General features: G+C 41.3%; 1 protein-coding gene across 1 annotated transcript; it reads left to right on the forward strand.

The window, feature by feature from the left end:
* Positions 1-990: 990 nt before the first annotated feature.
* MCEE (methylmalonyl-CoA epimerase) lies at positions 991-7,343 on the forward strand. The gene is made up of 3 exons (XM_054388112.1): positions 991-1,021; positions 3,856-4,196; positions 6,849-7,343. Exons 1-3 carry the CDS (start codon positions 991-993, stop codon positions 6,999-7,001), a joined length of 525 nt encoding a protein of 174 aa, XP_054244087.1. The 3' UTR covers positions 7,002-7,343.
* The last annotated feature ends 12,582 nt before the right edge of the window (positions 7,344-19,925 follow it).

Here is a 19,925-nt window from a genome sequence, read left to right on the forward strand (position 1 = left end):
TTCAGCACCTGGATCCAAAACCGTGACCAGCCTTCTAAGTTCTTTCTATTGCCTCTGATGTTTCTTTGCTGTTTTTACCTTTCCTTCCTAACAGATAAAGAAGTCTTTTCAGTGTACAGGAAATCAAGCCCTGCTATGCAGGTTCTGTCTGTATTCATTGGCACTTTGCACCTTCAAAAAAACACTGTGTGGAGCAGAGGGCCCAGCCAGCAGTGGCATGAGTATGACTTGTACCTGCGCTTCTCTGAACATCGTAAGTATTTCAGAGGCTTTACAACCTGGGTTGGAAGCAAAACGGTCATATACTGGGACTTCCAAGTACCCATTCTGAACACTGATTTTCATCTGCATTTTAATTATTCAGGTATCATGAGATCTGAAATGTCATAAGCTATTTATAGGATGTCTTGTGCCCCTGACAGATCAGGAACACCAGCAGATAGCCTGCTTATTGTCCTGACTCTCTTTAGCACAACGCTTTAGTCAGAAAACCTTTTCACTCTACAGACGTCCCTTGCGATAGCTGGCCTCTTTTGCGCTTTGCCAAATAAACAGTACCCCGAGCTGCCCCTGCAGAAGCTACAGCAGGCAGCGGCAGGGCGGAGGCTCGGAACATAGCAGCCACCTCGCTCAGCGCAGATGTGCCGCTGGCCGAGGGAGCTTTCACCTTCTGGGAAAGGCAGCGGGCAGCTGCGCGCATCAGCCCCAGCCAGGGCTCACCAGCCTCTCGGCGTGACACAGCCACTGCCACAGCTGGTGCCTCGTACCCAGACGCTCTGGTGGCGCCGGTCCTACAAACACAGACCCGGTCTGCCACCGTACCGAAAGGCTCCCGGCCCTGACAACGGGCAGTTGGCTGGGTGACGGCTCGGCCCAGCCGGGAACGGGGGCGGTGGCCGCTGGCGCGGTGACGGCGAAAGGCGGTGTCTTTCCCGCGGCCAGACCCCGCCTGCCTGCGGCTGGGCTGGCTACGAGCGGTGGGGCGGCGAGATGGCGGCTTCCCTGGGGCGCGCGGCGGCCGGTAACGTGGGGGTCGGGCGGGCCGGCGGCTGGGCGGGCGGTGGGGCCGGTGCGGCGGGGCCGCAGGCCTCGGTGTTCACTCTGGTCTGGAGCTCCTGACCCGCGGCGGCGGGCAGCCTCGCTCCGTGCTGGGGCCGGGCGGGCTGTAAGGGCGGGACCGCGGCGCCCCTGCCGGCCGTGGGGTGCGGGAGCGGGCCCGAGGCTGTCCGTGAGAAGGTAACAGGCCACAACAAAACACAACTGATTTCATAAATTAAAATCCAATTTTTTTTTTTTTTAATGCAGATGAGAGATACAGTACCAACTGACATTATGTGGTTTAAAATAAACATGCAGCAAACTCCAAATTTAAAAGGTGCAATGATGAGCTTGTCTTTTTAAGGTACAACTTGGAGCCCAGATGCAAAGTCATTTCCCGTTCATTACAATTATCTGGACTGATCACTCTCTTATTAGTAAGGGCAGGTTAAGCTCATTGTACCTACACCACACTGTTTTACTCAGTAAAGAAATCCAACAAAAACATGATGACCAGTTCTCTGCCCCTATGCACTCATAAGAAAAGAGTTCTACCACCCAATCCATAGAGGAGGAAATGGAGAGATGCAGAAGTAATACTGTCATATGAGTCGGAGTCTAAGTATATTTGACTTTAAAAGGATCCTAGAAATACACTGTTTCAATCTATTATCTTTCCAGGAAACACCACAAGAATCAAGTATTTATTGGGTAGAACCCAACAGAAACAGCATTTTCTATTCTTTTTGCTATTGCTTCAGTAATAGCTGAGTAAGTCGGCATGTCTGCTTTCTGTTAATTTACTTAAAAATAGACAAAATACAAACTAAATTCTAGTAATCTCATAGTTATATCCCCCGTATGAAGTTCAGCATGAATTATTGATGGGAGATGTCAAAGAATGGGAAAAATTCTAGCCTTTCGCATCAGTGAAGATTGCTTGAAAAACCTACATGAGTAGTATTTCTACTGACTTATCTGTTAATATTTGGAAACAATAAAAGGCTCTAAGAAACCTAATAAATGATACAGTAAGTGGTCTTTATCTTTCAAAATACTTTTCTCTTTTGGAGAATACTGACCTCTAAGTGGAAGAGTATCTTGCTTCAGCAAGAATTGAATCAGGTCTTAAGAAATTATTGCATGAAACAGAATCTTAGGGTGGACGGAAAAGACTACATGGTGGGGTTTTTTTGGGTTTAATTTTTTAATACATTATTTACTCTAGTGATCTGGCCAAACTCTAGTCTAGTTAATTATCCATGTCTAATTATGCCTACTAGATACTGTGTGTTTCTTATTTTGTACATTACAAGCATTGCATAGCATTACTTTTTCAGGCAATTGCTTTGTTCACTCCTATTGCAGCTATTTAGATGGCAAGTCTACAAAACAGTTTCATCACAGACATTTGAAAAACAAGAATTTTTCTTCTTTGTAGAAGTAGCTAGGAACTTTTTTTTTTTTTAACATGTAAAAAACTGAAGAGTTTTTGGAAATACTGAGTTGCTCTGCTATGCCAGTATGATAGCCTAAAGGTAATATGTGAAAGACAATTGTCCAGAACTTTAGCTGTAATGAAGGAGATGACAGGATGTACTGTGTGAAAGGCTGGCAAGAAATACTCCAAGGCATTGGGAACTCTGACATGACCTAAAGCAAACTGTCATGAAATTAAAATGTGGCTTTTATGAGTAAATCCTTTGTTCTAATTCTGGTACTACAAACAACTGTATGATCACAATTTCTCCCCTACCATCAAACTCTTCAGATTCTACTACCATGACAGATTATTTTTTAATCTAATTAATTTGTAAGTATCCTCTTTTTTTTTCTAATTTTTTTTTTAAAAAACAAGCAACCCTATCACTGCTTGTGAGCAACACAGCCATTTGACTTAGTGCAAAGTTCTGTACTGCCTTGTCACGGCAATCGGTGAAGAGTTCTGTAAATCTCAGCAGTTTTTCATGACACTGAGTATATCCATGACTTTTGTCGTGGATGTTTTTTTTGTCAATCTTTTGTCTGCATGTTAGCCCTTACCCTTGTGTCATATGTCATACAGTATTTTTTAATAATTACCTTTTCATTAATAATGAGCCAAATTCTTTTGATGCTATACTGGAGTCAGTGGCACTAGTTACATTTTAAAAGCTCTTATGATTTTGACCCTTTAAAGATAATTTTGGTCACTTGTACATGATTTGTTCACAGTACTTAGAACTGAAATATTTCTAAGCGCCTTGGAACAGGTCAGGGAAAGGACCTATATAGCATGTGAAAAGTAAGAAGGGCAAAGGACTTAATCATTGGAGAAAGAAAGAATAAGAAATCAAACTATGGCGATTTTAGGATTCCTTAAGACTCAGATGCAACATGACATTCTGTTCCTTGATGGAGCAGTTCTGACAGCTGAGAGATCACATCTTTTATTTTCTTTGATCATGCAGTATCAGTTCTGTCCCAGGCTTTGTGCTGATTTTCTTCTATGTTACGATTTCTCTATGTTGTAAGAAACTCTGAAAAATTCATAACTTACTTTTAAATATGTTATACAATTAACCACTACATTTTAATACGCATATGTGGGCATTTGCACCAAATTTGTGTAAAGTGACCTTAAATTGTATTGCGTGCAGTTCAGCCACAGAAATTTGAAAGAACTTAGTACTACAATTTGTTCCTTGGTCTACCTTCAGCTTTGCACACTGGTGTGCTTAAGACATAGGAGTTATATAGGCCTCATTAAAAGGGGAAAGAGCAGACACAGATACTTTCTCAAAAGCATCGTATTGGTGCTTTTCACTTTCTTTTCAGGTCTTCTTCCTAGATTGCAGACTTCAGCTCCCACAATACGAACTCTAGCATCATCAAATTCCTTTTCTCAAAACATTCCAAGCTGTTTGTGGAAACTGGGTCGACTTAATCATGTAGCAATTGCAGTCCCTGATTTGGAAAAAGCTCAGTCCATGTATAAAGATGTCTTAGGAGCACAGGTGAGCGAGGCTGTTGCTCTTCCTGAACATGGTGTCTACACAGTTTTTGTGGAGCTGGGAAATACCAAGCTGGAACTCCTACATCCTTTAGGAGAGAAAAGTCCCATTGCAAACTTTCTGCAAAAAAACAAGACTGGAGGAATGCATCATATCTGCATCGAGGTATTTTAATACAATGTATCATGTAGTAAGATGGAGATAATAAAATATGCATACTTTTTCATAGGTTTGACCTGTGTCAAGAACACATCAAGAAGGTTGTCATATTTCTCAGCATGTATACTGCATAAGAAGAACTCTTTAAAATACCCCTTTTTTCTGTTTTGGAAATTATACAGTTCAATTTCATGATCTATGGGATATTATTTTCCTCTTTTATGCTATAAAGATGAAATTGAGCAAGGGAGCGTTAAGTATCCAATGTAGAAGGTGGACAAAGCCAAGGAGGTTTAAGTTTAAGATAAGGCATAGTTTACATTTTCAGAAGTTTCCCCTCCTGTTTGGTTATTTAGTTGGTAGTTGTATACAGAAGCTGTACTTCTCAAACAGCAGTGAAGTGTCCAGAGTTTCTTCTGTCCTATTCTTCCCTGTCCATCAAAGACATACTGGTCTGGAAGTACAAAAGATGTAAAGTTGCTGGGTAAATTACTTACCTTATTTAGTTTTAGTGTAGACACTTAATGCAAAATTTCATGCTGCTACCTGTGATATGTTTTTAATATTTTAGAGATAATGAGTCTTGCAAACTTTATTATTTCATGCACAGTGTAATAATAAAAAGTAATAGGATTACTGAGTAAAAATTATTTTCAGAATACATCTATAAAGACCAGTGTCTACAGTTGCATGCTTTCATTGACAACTGAGAAATTTGCAATTTTTCTTATATTAAGTTTTCTTACTTGTTCAAGAATAAGAAAATTGTTTAAATGAACCATAAATTGTATTGCTAGGCAGTTCTATTATGGAAATCTGAAAGACCTCAGCTGAACTTAGAAAATGGGGGATATCAAAGTGATTTGCAGCAAGACAGAAAAAACCTCCATCCGTTTGTAAGACCAGTGGTACTTAAGGATACCAAAGAAAGAAGTTGTATGCATTTCTCAGTAAAAAGAGCTCAAACCTCCTAAGTATTTTAAGTACGTGTAACCCCTTTTAAGATGTTTCAAGAAATATTTGTTACCAGATGAAATTATTCTATGTAGATCTCTATTTTGTATGAGAGATGATCTTGTTGCAGGTGAAACAAAGATGGCTCTCAAGGGAAGTCATACTGTTAATTATGAAATTATGAGAAGGATGGGATATTGTAATTATACCATGTTGGACAATGTGTAAGTGTAAAAAGGAAAATTTATTACTGTATACAGTAACAAGCCAGAAGTCATAATCCAGCAGTTCACTTCCATTAATTGGGTGTGGTAGTGCTACTTAAAGCCATATTTTCCTAAATGAAGTCTTGTATCTCGCTAATAGATTTCCTACAGAAAAAAACAAAAACATTGTCAGAAGTCCCTTGTTTGTCTCCATGTGAAAACAAATGGAAAACTATGGAGTAATTTACATAGAGAAAAAAGCAATCCATTGTTGACCTGCCATTTAAGTGTGACTGGAGACAGATTTGGTCACTGCCACAGTCAATCAAAAAAGGCATTAACCTCTCCCCTCCAATTTTCTCTTCTCCTCAGAATGCAAAATCTTACCATTTCAAAGATACATCATCTGAAGTTGAGCAAAAATAGTCTGCAGAGAAAAATGTAGAACTTCAGTATCAATTGTTCAGTCATTCAAAATGTAATACATATTTTGTAGAAATATCTTTCTATGAACAGTCTTATTGTAAAAAGTGGAATTGTAAAGGAGAGAAAGCCAGACAACTTTATCAAAATGTTTTTCATATCTTCTTTCAGGCTTATTATTCAAAGGAAAATTAAAGACAGGTGTTTTGATAAGGAAATTGTTTCAGAAAAAAATAGGCCCAGACACAATTGCTGTTCTGACCATCTCTGCAGGACAGGAGCAGCAGCTGCAGTGGGTTTGCTGCTTGGAGAAATAACCTGGAGGGGCTATGGCACACATTGTATGTGCTATCTTACTTTAGATAAAACTTGACAGCCTTTTTTATTTCTTTAGCAGACTGGTAGTTGTGTGTAGGAAGAACTGTACTGAGTTCAGAATTTTCATGAAGAAAACTGCAAATGAGTAGGAATTAACTGCTGTCTGTTCCTCTGAATTAAAGCTAGGTATTTCCTTCTTCCCTATAATGCCATCATGCAGGTTTATTCACCATTATGTTCAGACACCTCAGTCTTGAAAAACACATCTTTATTGATTATTGACTTTTGGATTTACTAAACTGAGTGCTAATTTTACTATTTCAAAGAATTAATGTATCTAAGGTTAGGGAAAATTCAAATTTCATCTGATGACATGACATGAGACTTAAGATCCCATATGGTAAAGGCAATTATTGAAATAAATTCAGTATGAAAACTAGGCCATATTCTGGGTATGTTTCTGATAATTCCAAGGTTTTTCTTAGGAAGTTTTATTAAAGCTCAACCTTCTTGGAGGATAATTTTTTTTAAATATAGCAAAGTCTATTTAAACAATATCTTACAAAATATTCAAATAAATTCAAATTTCTGTAGGATTTTTATTTGTAAGACTGGATGTTTTAAAACTTCTATAATTTTATTTTCAGAATTATATTACAGTTTAGAAATAACATTTTAGTATTACTGTTTTGAAACATAGAATCTGCATAACATAGTAATATGTTAATTTGTGTGAACTGTATTTTTCTTTTATAAGGTTGATGACATAAAAGCGGCTATGACAGAACTGAAGAAAAAAAAGATACGAATATTGAGTGAAGAGCCAAAAATAGGTGCACATGGCAAACCAGTGATTTTTCTTCACCCTAAAGATTGCCAAGGAGTCCTTGTGGAACTTGAGCAAGCTTAAGCTGTAATATTCATAAATAAAACAATAGAATAGCTGTGAAGTTACTGAGCTGGTGCTGGGAATATTGATGTGGTTTTCAGTCTTTACAAGTTCACTGTAGTTCCCACGGATTAAGTAACTCTTGAGTGCTGAAATAGTGCTACAGATTTAGGGTGGTTTTCATTTTTTTTTCTTTATGATCTGATTTTTAGAATTAATACGTTGACATTTCTTGAAGTCTTTGTGATTCTGAAGACAAATACATAAGCCAAGTTACATATGTAACAGTAATATCTGTTCTGTTGCTTCATGTTTGCAGCATCATTTTTACCTTGTCACCACAGAAGCTATACGGTTTCTAGGTCAACTCACATTATTTTGTTCTACATTTCAGAGCAGAGACCGACTTCTCAGTGACGACAATATAGCTTAGGTATTTCCTTTAGAAATAAAGGAAAAACAAACGCTGTTTTCAGTTTTCATCATTCACCTTGTGTGCTTCACACTGATTGATTGGTTCATGCAATAAAAATATCCTTATGTTTTTATGTGTTTCTGCAATCAGTAAATAAGTGTTCCTTGGCATATCAATTACTGCCAAGGAAGTTACCATGCATAAATCATCATTTTGTTGTTTTTTTATGAACTCTCTGGATATGCAAGCAATGCAAGAAAAGTACCTGGAAAAACATTTGCCCAAAGTATATGCCAGAATGTAATGTCCTTGCCAGATTTTAATATTTTTCAAGTATGGACTATTTGTTGTTCAAGCTTTATCCAAAGGGAGATATATGGGAGAGACCTGAACAAATAACAATCTTTCCAGTTACTTTTTAAGAACAGTTTTCCTATGCAGAAACACAAAATCAGTGGAAACCACAAGCAGCTTAAGTCATCTTTCTGTACACTGTCTTTAATGTGCCTGCATGCTTGTGTTTCTGATAACTGCAGTCACAGTTTTTGACTTATTCATGGACAGACTTCATTTTATTGGTGTACCTTAAGCAAGCAGTGTTTCATACTTTCTTTTATAGGTCTGTTTTGACATGTCAGTTGTAAAAACTGAAGACTTGCTATTTCTCCCTAGTTTTTTTAATCCTTAAAATATTTTTTTCCTGGCTAAACCACAATGAGTGCTTCACATTTTCCTACATCGATGCATATACCATGAATAATTTCAACTTGGTATGAAGTAAGTTCATTTCAGTCTAGAACTTCTACTCAATGAAAATGGATTTGTGTTCTGTGTCATGCTTGCTACAACTAAATACAAGTATAATGTTGACCTGAGGTTTAAATACCACATTAAAGACATTGATGCTTCCTCATGAATTTCACTTCTGAAAAAATCTCTGTAAAGCCATGCATTTTTTTAAAAGCAAGATTTTGTACTCAAAAGAAGCACTCCTGTCATATTTCAAGCAAAATATAGTCTCCCACAGGGTTCTTGCATTTCATCAAATCACTGTTGAAAGGATAGTTTGCAATCTAAATTCTAAGTTGTTTGAATTTATAAATCCTAAGGCTCACAATGGAAAAGGACAATTCAGTATACCTGAAATATGATTCTGCCATTCTGTTTTAGCAAAGCTGCTTTTGTCTTTCTGTTCAAAGACGAGGAGGCATCATTATTGCAAAGCTAGCATAGGAATGCCAAGACTAGAAGCCTCGCTGGTTACATGTCAAGATAACTGAACAGGAGCCTTTGAACCTAATACCCTTAGCTTGGTGCAACAGAAAACAGGACAGTCCTCTTTAGTTTCTTACTCCATTTCTTTGTCCTGTCTGAAGGAGATACAATTTTGTGTATGACATCTATTAATACACTCAGATACAGTACTAGGGAGGGGAGATTCTGAGTAAAGAATACTTAGTCCGCTTCTGCCCTAATTGTGCTCCCTATCTTGCTAGCAGAAGGAGACTTGTAATGCTTGTAGCTAGTAACCAGCCATTTTCCTGACTGACTGCAGTGGGGTTGCCTAGCACTAAGTCAGCTGATGTATTTTGTTCCCAACTCCTCCTAAGGTGGAAGTCAAAATACTAACAAAAAATCCCAACACCCCAAGAAGATAATTTAGGTCTGCAAAATTGCTCAGTACCCAGAACTGGAGCATGCTTATTACACGCTCTTGCCATTTGGTGGTATCAGACCCATTTACTTGTCTTGAGTATCTGCTACAAGATATAAGAATTTCCACCTCTAGACTTCGAAGGAGTAGTCAGGAAAGCTGGAGAGCAAGCTGAAGACAGCTAAGACACTTGAAGAGAAGTTTCCTGGTCATAAGAGCAAGCTGAAGACAGCTAAGACATGTGAAGAGAAGTTTCCTGGTCATAAGAGCGAGCTGAAGGCAGCTAAGACATGTGAAGAGAAGTTTCCTGGTCATAAGCCTAAGTCACATATACTTCAGTGGGAACAGGATCAGCCCCTATACTTCTAACTTGTATTCCTTCACCTTAAACAAGACAGTCTTCACAAGTCATTCTTCTGACTTTCTAAGGTTTGATGAAGTGAGTTAAATATATATCACTGCTGTGATTATAAACGGGCACTAACAAAACCTGGAAACTCAGGGATGGAAACTGGAGCAATAGAGAATTGTGAATTGTTTCTTCCAGTGAAGGGACACTTAATGATGTACCCCTGTTACACCTGTGTAAGAACAACAGCGATTCAAATAACTGGAGCCTGATTAGCTCAGAAGGGAATTTTGGTTTGACAACGGGTATTTGGTTTGTTTGTTTTTTCAAAACATACAGTGAAACTTTCTTTTCTGATAATGTCAAGCTTTTCAGAAGATGAAGTTCTGCCAGTAAATTTTCTCATGCTTGCATCATTTGTCAACTGCAAGTTCTCTCTTCCCATCTTACCATGTGCCTTTTCTCCCTTCTAGGCTCAAGCATGTTCCTGTTTTACGCTGCCTAAGGCAGACAAGGCACATTTTTCTGGACTCTGTCAACACTACTCAGGCAGCTGAAAGGCTCATAATTAAATGATGCAAAATATTTTTTTTGACTTCCCTCTATGCAACCCTCAAGTCTCTTTTAGGAGGGAGAAGAACAGGCTGCACAATTAATCCTATTTCATATGACAAGACAAACCACAGAGATAAGAAGTAACTACGTGCCTGTTACAAGCTAGCTTTACAGTTCTGCATGTTTGCAAAACCTCTGGTCCCATCATGTTTATTGTGCAGCAAACTCAACTGAATTAAAAAAAAACAACCACAAAACCAACCAACCAAAACCAAAAAACCAACCAACGAAACAAACCCAAAACACAACTCTCTATATTTAATTCTGAATTAAATGTCTTTCATTATTATCGCATTTACCCAATTTATCACAAATTTTGGAAGAATGCACTCAGATCATGATGCCACAGCTACAGTGTCTTAATACAGTTAACACAGTCTGAAAATCTAGAAAGCTGTGAATGAATTACAAGATGAACTGCATATGGCACTTGCTTCTGCAGGCCACTTCCTGGGTAGGCGATACTTCCATGTTTAATGCTGAGACTAGAATTTACTTTTCCAAATGCACAAGTAGAAGCATTGCTGTCTACTGTTGACAGTCCTTGGATGGGGACTTTATTGCTAAGATAGGCGAATGGAAGTTGCTATGACCAAGGAAGTATCAGAAAGACCAGGAAACATGGAGATGCTTACCGTTATCTAGCTGATGTAGTCACGTAGGTGTTCTGAATGATTTCCTTAGCATTTAATTTGATTCTCTCCTTACAAGAAATTCTTCCTGTAGTGATCTGACTTGGGTTTGTTGGACTCTAATTAAGAGGAAAAGTTAGAGTTGATTGTTTAAATAAATACTCAATTCTTTTACCAAAGCAGCTGTCATGCTGGCCCAATTATTAGACCGTGAAACTGAGGAAATCCCTAAAATGGTAGCCATGGTACTTCTCATAAGGGTGCCAAGTGGTACTAGACAGAGAGAGGTGAGCGACAGTTTGAACTCGTAACACTGGATCATAGGAGATTAATATGGAAATGGACACTAACAACAATGCAAAAACTAATTGTCCCAGTTCTGACACTTTAAAATGGAAGACCTCACCTTCTTAGGAATGCAAAATCTGTCACTTTTGATAAGCATTTTCAAAGCAGTTTGAACATTTTGTGAAGTGTAAATGTATCTTATTGCTGATACTTGCAGCTGCAGTAACTTCAAAAAGAAAACACCTGCCCTTGTACCTGCTGGGAATACTGCCTTTAGTATATTGATTAAGAAAGTGAAAACTTCCTTGTGTACATGAGGCTATTTCATCAAGTTAACAATGTTGAGAATTAGTAATATTAATTAAAACATGAACAGATGAACATCTACAGATTATATACAGCTCCCTGTAGTTCTGTGTAAAACATACATATATTAGAGTTTATATATGTGAGTTCTCAATTATCTTCAAAATTGTGGCTATAAAGAAAGGGACAAATGAGAAAAGTCACCATAGAAAACCATGATAAAAAATAGCCTCTTAGAAGCAAATAGCTATTCTGTAATTAGTGAATCTTAACAGAAAGCTTTAAGCAACTAAACAAAATCCAAGAATTATAAAAAAAACAAAAAGCCAAAACCTGTTGTTGCCATGAAGGGCTTTTGCATATACATGGACTCTGACTCAGCGCTAAGCAACAGGTATAGATACTACAGGCAAAGAAAAGCACATGAAGTTGGACATACAGCTATCATAGTGAACATTCATAGCTAGCTGACTGGAATGCAAAATAATTACATTGGATGGCTTTTTCACTTTTGCTATCGTGAGAAAGATTACTTTTTATAATCAAGAATAGCTACAAGTCTCAAATTTGCATACTTAGGAGCAAGCCTTGTCATAATTGGCCAAAAAGCACTTGATGTCATGTATGTTCCTTTACATACAAAATAATCACCATCACCTAGCTGCCTTAGAAAGATATAGTAGTTTCTAATAAATAGCCTGAGAAGACAACTGTTACCATTCATCATAAGACATGTTCTCAGAGAAAGGCAGTTGAGTGAGCTTTTAAATATCATGCATCACATCTTCTGTTTTTAATCCTTATGGAGAAACCTATGTATTATCTGTACAAAGGCACAAAAATCATTGCCTAAATCTGGCTGTATGATGGAATGCGACTGAATCCAGTCCTGTACCCTCCTGTAATGTTCAAAGTTTTTATGTTTAATTTGATTTGTGTTGCAGTGGTGCACCTCAAGTACAGGGAAACCTGAGGTCACTAACTAGCAGGATTACATTGCTAGCGTTCAGGAATGCACTTCAGAAGAACGGTATGGCAGAAGACGTATGCTATGGCCCACCATCCAAGCAGGGTCTCTGTGTATAGACCACTGGTGCAGGGTAGCCTCACTATGTGGCACAGCAGGACTGAAGGCCTCCAGCAAACATACCTGCCTACTGCTGCTCCTTTGAGGGGCTCCTGAAGGGTAGCCGGCGTGAAGCGTTGCTCCATTCTGCAGGCTGGTGTGCAGGAGTGACGCTCCAGCAGCTGGCTCTCCTCAGTGTCCAGGGCTGGTCAAGCTCCTCCATGGGCATGTGTGAAGCTGGCGCCGAGCTGGGCCTCCAACTGTTGGAATCTTTGGAAGAGTCTAGGTTGGTCCTCTGGACGGGTGGGTCCGTATCACCAAGCCACACACTTTTGGGGCCATTTTGTGAGAAACTCGGAGGCGTACGAACACGGCATCACCTCACTGTTCCTCTGTGCGGCAGCTCAGGGCGTTCTGCCATTGCCTCTTCCAACATCGCTGGAATCAGGCCGAGCAGGACCCTGTGAGGGAAGAGCGACGCCCGCGCTTCGGGGCACGAAGGCTGGTAAACTGGACCGGGGACAAGCCAGCAGCTGCGGGCAGTGGCCCCGGGCGGCCGGGCCGAAGTGATGCCGAACAGAGGCTGCGGACTCGGGGCCGCCCGGTCGCGCCCCGCCGTTTCCTGGCCCGCCCCGAGGCGCCGCGGAGGCCGGGCTATGCGCCATGCAGGTTCCCGGGCGACCGGCAGTATTCCCGCACGCAGCTTCCCGGGCCCGCTAGCTGTCTCGGTGTGTGGTGCTGAGGCAGGCACACAAAAGAGCGGCTGCAGCTGCCCTCGTGTCCCCGCCGCGCCGCAGGGTGGGGACCGGCCCCGCCGCTGCCAGCAGGGGTAAGGAGAGGGGACGCAGGGCGGGAGATCGGCGGCGGGGCAGAAGCATCCCTGCGGGTCCCCCCAGGGGAGCGGGGAGCCCGCGGGGCCAGGCGGGCGCTGAGGGGGTGCCGCAGCCATCCCCGCCCCGAGCGAGTGTGGACGTTGCCCTCCTCGAAATCGGGACTGGGGTCTGCCCACCCCGCGAGCAGCCGCCCCCGCGTCATCCCCATCCCTATCCCCATCCCTATCCCCATCCCTATCCCCATCCCCATCCCTATCCCCATCCCCATCCCCATCCCCATCCCCATCCCCATCCCTATCCCCATCCCCTGGCAACCTAGCTACCCGCATGGGGATGGGGCGCCGGGGTGCAGGGGGGGTGCTCCTGCGGCATGGCGTCGCCGCCGCTGTGGTCACGGACGGCGGCGCGGCCGCGGGGACCTTCCGCACAGGGGGCTGCCGCACACTCACATCTCTCCTCTGGCGCTGAGCGGCTCCTCTGCCCGCTGTGGCGGGAAGGCGGCGGCGGAGGAGCCGCGCCGCCACCGCCTCCTGTCAGCCTATAGTGAGCTGGCGTAGGGGATCTGGCATCACCTCCCGCAGCCCAGCTGCCGGTGGGGAGCCGGTACTGGGGTGCTGGCATCGCCTCCCGGTAAGGACAGCGGATGCCTCGCGCTGCCGCCTCACTCCCTCTCGGGACGGCTGCGGGCGCTCCGGCTCAGCCCCGCAATCCCGACCACCTCACCTCGGCCGTGCCGTAACGTCTGCTTTTGCTAATGAGGGACCCGACAGGGCAACCTATGCATAATGTCTGTGTTTTGAGGAAGGGCGAGAAGCTTGAGAGTCAGTTTGTCTTAATATAAGTCAAAATAAACGGGAGAGGAGCCTGCTTGTAATGCAGTGTCGCTGAGTTTGTGTTTGTTCCTGATTTCATGCCTCCGGTGTACCAAATGAAACGGAGCGTTTGATCCGCTCTTTTCCCGTTCCCCATCATCGTGAGGGATGAGGCGAAAAGCCGTTCTATTAAGAATACTTGATTTTTGTTGGGATAAACAGCATGAGACGTTGTAGCATGATCTGTTTTAAGAGTTTTTTTGAATTGTGGAGGGGTTTTGTATTGCCGTAACAAAAGGAATCGGGGTGGGTGGAGAGGAAGGGAATGCTGCTGCGTTTGGAGCTGCATGTTGGAAACGCAAAGACAGACTTTGCCTCAACTAGCAGTCTGTGCTTTCAGATTAACATACTTGGCAGCCTTACTGTCGTTTTGATGGTTGTTGCATGCTAGTGAGGGCATGAAAAAAAGAAATGAAAACGAGATCACCCAGTGTTCATGGTACAAAGTTAAATGTGTATTGCAGTGATGCTTAAGAAAAGTCTTAAATTACTCTAACTGGTTTGGGTAAAAAAACACTACTTGTGTTTCAGTTGTATTACTTGGTCAAGGCCACTGCGTAATCTCCCAGGAGAGACTGGGAAATCTGTTTGCAGAAAAGGTATTTAATGTGTTGTGACTGTTACCCAAGAATCTCTCATTACTTAAGCAGCAGAACTGAAAACCAGAAACAACTGCTATTGTTGTTGTGTGTAAGCAATATATCTATATAAAGTAATTTTAGAAAGGAGGAATTTTAGTGTAATTCTTCATTGCCACTTAGTAAAAATACAGTATGTGCTGGTTATCTGTATGTTGAAAAGCATTGTGTTGAAGTTTATGTTAAAGCTTAAGATTGCAATTCCTCACTGTATAGTCTAGATTCTCCTTTGTATGGGACAGACAAGGGTGAAAGAGCTTCGCTTCCCATATGCTGTTCTATGAGTACTAAACTGCTAAATGGGAAGCCACTTTCCTTACTCCACTTTGGGCTCATAGGATTTCAGGCTGTAGACTTGCCCTTGTAGACCTTGATTGTCAGGCTTCCTGAATCTAAATTCTCTTGCAGTTTATCCCTTATATATGCTTGGAAATACTTAAAGCTATTTTTTTTAAATGCAGTGTTGCCTCTAAGCAGCAGTTGCATCATTGCACTTCCCCTTGATCCTCTGATTATAAAGGAAAAGTGTTCTTGAAAAGGCCATAGCTGCTCAGCATCTTTGGTCAAAGTCTTATGATTCTAAGCAAGAATCACGAAAAGCATTTTTTTGGTGTGGTTACTTGGTTAACGCTAGATCAAGTTGGAGACTGAACATGAATTTAAACAAGAGCTAGGTATTTAAAAAGTGACCTTTGCTTAAGGCTTTGAAAATGAGAAACCAAGAGACATAATTTTACCATCTTTCTAGCTGTTCTGGTAAGAACATTTGCTAAGAAATAATTTGTGGAAATATGACGTTTTAAACCTCTTCTAGGTTATATTCCTGTGCTGGAGGTAGAGAAATCTATCAAGAAGTGATCTGTTCTAGGTTACCAGCTCACAGGGAGAAGTCCAGAAGATCCTGGTTTTGTCTAGAACTAAGTCCTTGTTGCAGTCTTTGAACACAACAGGTTTTAGGTGCTTTTGCAGACTTTTTATATCCATTTCCCTTGTAATCTACATTTAAATAAGCAAGGCAGTGCTTTCATACTTCTAAGTCATTGCAATAACAGAGGCTAGGGAGCAGCCCTACTAAGAAGGCTCAGAGGTCCTGATGAACAGCAAGCTGTATGTCAACCAACCATATACTGTGGTGACAGATAGCCAGGAGCACTCTGGTCTATATGATCTGGTCTAAGACTGCAGACAGCAGATCAAGGGAAGTAATTGTCCCCCTCTGCTCATTGTGCAGTAGATCACATCTGTAATATTGGTCCTCTCTGGTACAAGGAATTGGAGATCCTCAGAGGCCACCAAAGCAGCTGGAGCTGGAGGTGGAAGTGAGGCTCTGTGAGGAAAGAGTGAGGGAGTGAGGCTTGCTTAGCCTTCAGAAGAGGAGGATTTGGGGGGACCTAACAGCAGTGTTCCAGTGTTTATAAGGAGGTCTTCTGGGAAGCAGAGAAAGACTCATCACATTGGTATGTGGCAGATAATGAGACAACAGGCATATGTTGAAATGAGAGCTTTGGTCTGGATATAAACAAAATCTTTTGATCCACAAGGGCAATCATACATGAGATCAGGTAGGCCAAAGGGGTTGTGTGATCTCCATCCTTTGAGGTTTTTAAAACCAGACTGGATAATACTCTGAGCAACATGATAAGGCCTTGCTGATGACCCTGCTTTGTGCAGTAATTTGGACAAGAAACCTCTGACATTCTTTCCGACATGAATTGTTCCATGATCCTGTTCACAGTTGTATGTTTGTGCCTATCCATGTGTGATACAAGAAGCAGATATGTTTCCAGAAGTTAGAATTGTTTTAGAAAGAACTAGAGCTTTCATTCTAGGGCTAATCTGTGCATCTCAGAAGAGATGGAGTATGGTATCGGTTCTGATACATTGTCTTCCATTACCTGTGTAATAGTACCTTACTATATGCCTTCCAAGGAAGACATACTTGCTTGAAATATTTTAATTTTAATGTAGATAGAAACAAAAGGAACAACATACTTCTTGAAGCAAGAACCTTTCTGCGTAGTATCTTGTGGCACTCCTGTGAGGCAATTAGAGCCTTGCAGCATTAGTGCAAGAGACATAATGGTAGCTCTTATACCTGGAGAAAAATAAAGCACTGGTGCAGTCAGTGATATGCATTTCACAAGCTAAAAGGAAGAGCTAAAAGCAGAACCAGAATTCAGTAGTTTTTAGATCTCCACAAAACATGCAAAAAATCAAATGTTAAAGTACTTTGGATACTTGTAAATGCTGGAGAGAGCATTAAATGTAAGATCTTTTTTCCCTGAGGACCCATTTTCCCTTGAAAGCTGTGTGAAAAGCAGCTCAAGAAAGCACTGTGTGCACCATGTGTTTCTTGAAGTGTTCAGTGCTTTAGGCTTGTGCTGCCTGCAGGAGCTGAACATGCAGCACTTAGGCTTTATCATATCAGCCATGAGAAGAGGGCTTTTGTTCCAATTCCTGTTTTTGTCTGAACTTAAGTCTCATCTTGACGGATAATTATGTTTTCTAGAATAAAGGTCTTAAACAACTGATAAAAACACATATAGAATGAACCATTTGTTTCTGCTGCTTGTAGGCAAATGCATTGTCATTTGAGTACATGGCATTCCTTTCCTTTTTTGTTACATTACTTACTGTCTTCATTCACCTACTGCAGTAGAGGAAGGTGTAGTAAAGAAGAGTAAAACAGAGCAGAGACCAGTATGGAAAGCTCTGAAAATAATAAATACTTCCACCAAAGCAAACGAGGGAGAACTAGAAGCTCTGTAAGTAGAGATGGCAAGGAACAAGTATCATTGTTCTCAGTTGGTAAGATTGTATGAAATACTGTTGAGAGATATATACTCTGGAAGTATATACTCATGTGTGAAGGAATCAATTTCTTTTGAAACAGAAGTAAATGAAAAGGAAAGTTGACAAGAAGTACACAAGAGGTCTTGGAATGAAGAACTATATAATTTATAATTTGTGTGAAGTTTGAAGTCTAGATACTGGAGTTCAGATAGCAGTATTTCTGCAATGCAGACATCTGTTGATACCCACCTGGACTACCAGTGGAAGGTGCATGGAACTAATTGTTTTGAGCTAGTAAGATGAAATTTCCTTAAGAAAATAAGCCTTCTAGTTACAGACTTAGTAATGAAGATTCAGCCACGTAGGAGTAATAACTTGTTATCATTACTTGAAGGCAGATTGAATATTTCCATTCTATTATGTTACTGAAGTATTTTTTGAACTTTGTTTTGTCCATTGATTTTAGGAATATTTGTGAGCATGGCACTAGCTAGCATTGTTTCCAGATCTCTGTTTTTTCTTTTACTTCCTGCAAGATGCACATATGGAATACAACCTTTGCAGAAGTTTCTCCCCCCAGGTCAATTGTAGCCTAGACCTGGTCATTTTCAAAGGGTGAAATCAGCTGATTTTATTCATTAAAGCTTTCTTCCAGAGAGAAGCTTGACTTTACAAGTTTTAATTTTATGTCAACTACCTTTGTGTATAAAAGGTTCACAGGATCTGATCCTTGAAGAATTTAGTGAAATTATTTCACCTGAGTGCAGTGGTTAGCTAGTATTTTGTAATGTGGTCGTAGAAGGCAAGTTACTTCTTACTGTCACAAGTGGACAACATCTTCTTAAAAAAACAACCAACTAACCAACCAGCTCATAACCCAACATAATAGTTTTGTAATAACAAACATGAGTGGTGGTGCTCTTCCAGTGGGAATTACATGCTTGACTACTGTAGTCCAGAATGCCAGCTGGTGTTGTCTAATGTGGGATCATAAGGCTTTTGGGGTTCATTTCCATTTTCTTCAGAAAGGTATTTTTCTTGCAGTGACTATAAAAGAATCATCTCAGCTTTCCAGTTGTTCTTTGGATCTGTGGTGAGTGACAGCCAAGTGATTATCCTAGCATGACACTGCAGAGTTCTCCAGAGGATTTAGTGAGATAATAATGCCAGAAAAAATAGAACAGAAAATTCCGTTTAAAAGATAAACAGTGATGTAGAATTCACATTATTATGTATAGACGTTAATCATTCCATCTCACTGTGTTAAGAGCCTGAGTCCACAGAAGACCTTCATTCAGTTGAGGTTTTAGGAATGACTTCAAAATGATCTCCTGGGATCACTCTGTGGTCTGCTTCTCTGGATCATCTGCTCAGTAAGGAAGCATAGGAATAAATGTAGAAAACCTTGCATATCTTGGGGTTCTAAGAGTTGATGTAAACCTTAGTTGCACTACAAACTAGCAACAAACAGTAGTAACAATGTCACCTCAGTTATCCATTAACATATAGTGCCTATCTTTGGGAGAATTATGTAGACAGGTCTCTTAAAGGCTTCTGGAAGGGACTCCTTAGGCACTCTCATGCAAAAGACTATTCAGTTACAGGGAAAGATTAAGTCATTACAACATTTCACAGAATCACAAAAAATACACCTGCGTGGAAGAGACTTCAAAGATGGTCCAGTCCAGCATTCAAAGTTGTACTGAAGGGTCAGCACTAAAGCATGTCGCTAAGCACCAGGTCACCAGGTCCATGTACCTCTTGAACTTCTCCAGGGATGGTCTGCCCCAGGCAGACCATTACAATGTTTGATTACCCTCTCTGTGAAGGAATATTTCCTAATATCTAGCCTAAACCTTCCCTGGCACAGCTTGAAACTACATTCTGTAGTCCTGTTGCTTGATACCAAGAAGAGGCTGGCCCCCTCCTTGCTCCAACCTCTCTTCAGGTAGTTGTGGAGAATCATGAGGTCTCCCCTCAGCCTCCTCCGGACCAAAAACAACCTCAGCTCCCTCAGATGCTCCTCCTAGGCCAAGTGCTCCAGGACCTTCACAAGCCTCATTGCCCTTCTCTGGATAATGCACCAGCACCTCAATATTGTTCCTATATTGAGGGGCCTAGAACTGAGCGCAGTATTCGAGGTACGGCCTCACCAGTGCTGAGTAAAGGGGATGATCACCTCCCTGTTCCTGCTAGCCACAGTGGTTTTAGTACAAGCCAGGATGCCATTGGCTTTCTTGGCCACCTGGGCACACTGTTGACTCATGTTCAGTCAACTGTCAACCAATACCATCAGGTCCCTCTCCAGGTTGCAGCTTTCCAACCACACATCCCCAAGTCTGTAACCTATCATGGGGTTGTTGTGACCCAGGTGGGGGACCTGGCACTTGGCCTTGGCCCATCGGTCCAACCTGTCCACATCCTGCTGTAAAGCTTCCCTGCACTCTAGCAGATTTCGCACAGCCACCCAGCTTGGTGTCATGT

The sequence above is a fragment of the Indicator indicator genome, chromosome 16 (genome assembly GCF_027791375.1).
Source record: "Indicator indicator isolate 239-I01 chromosome 16, UM_Iind_1.1, whole genome shotgun sequence".
Taxonomy (NCBI): Eukaryota; Metazoa; Chordata; class Aves; order Piciformes; family Indicatoridae; genus Indicator; species Indicator indicator.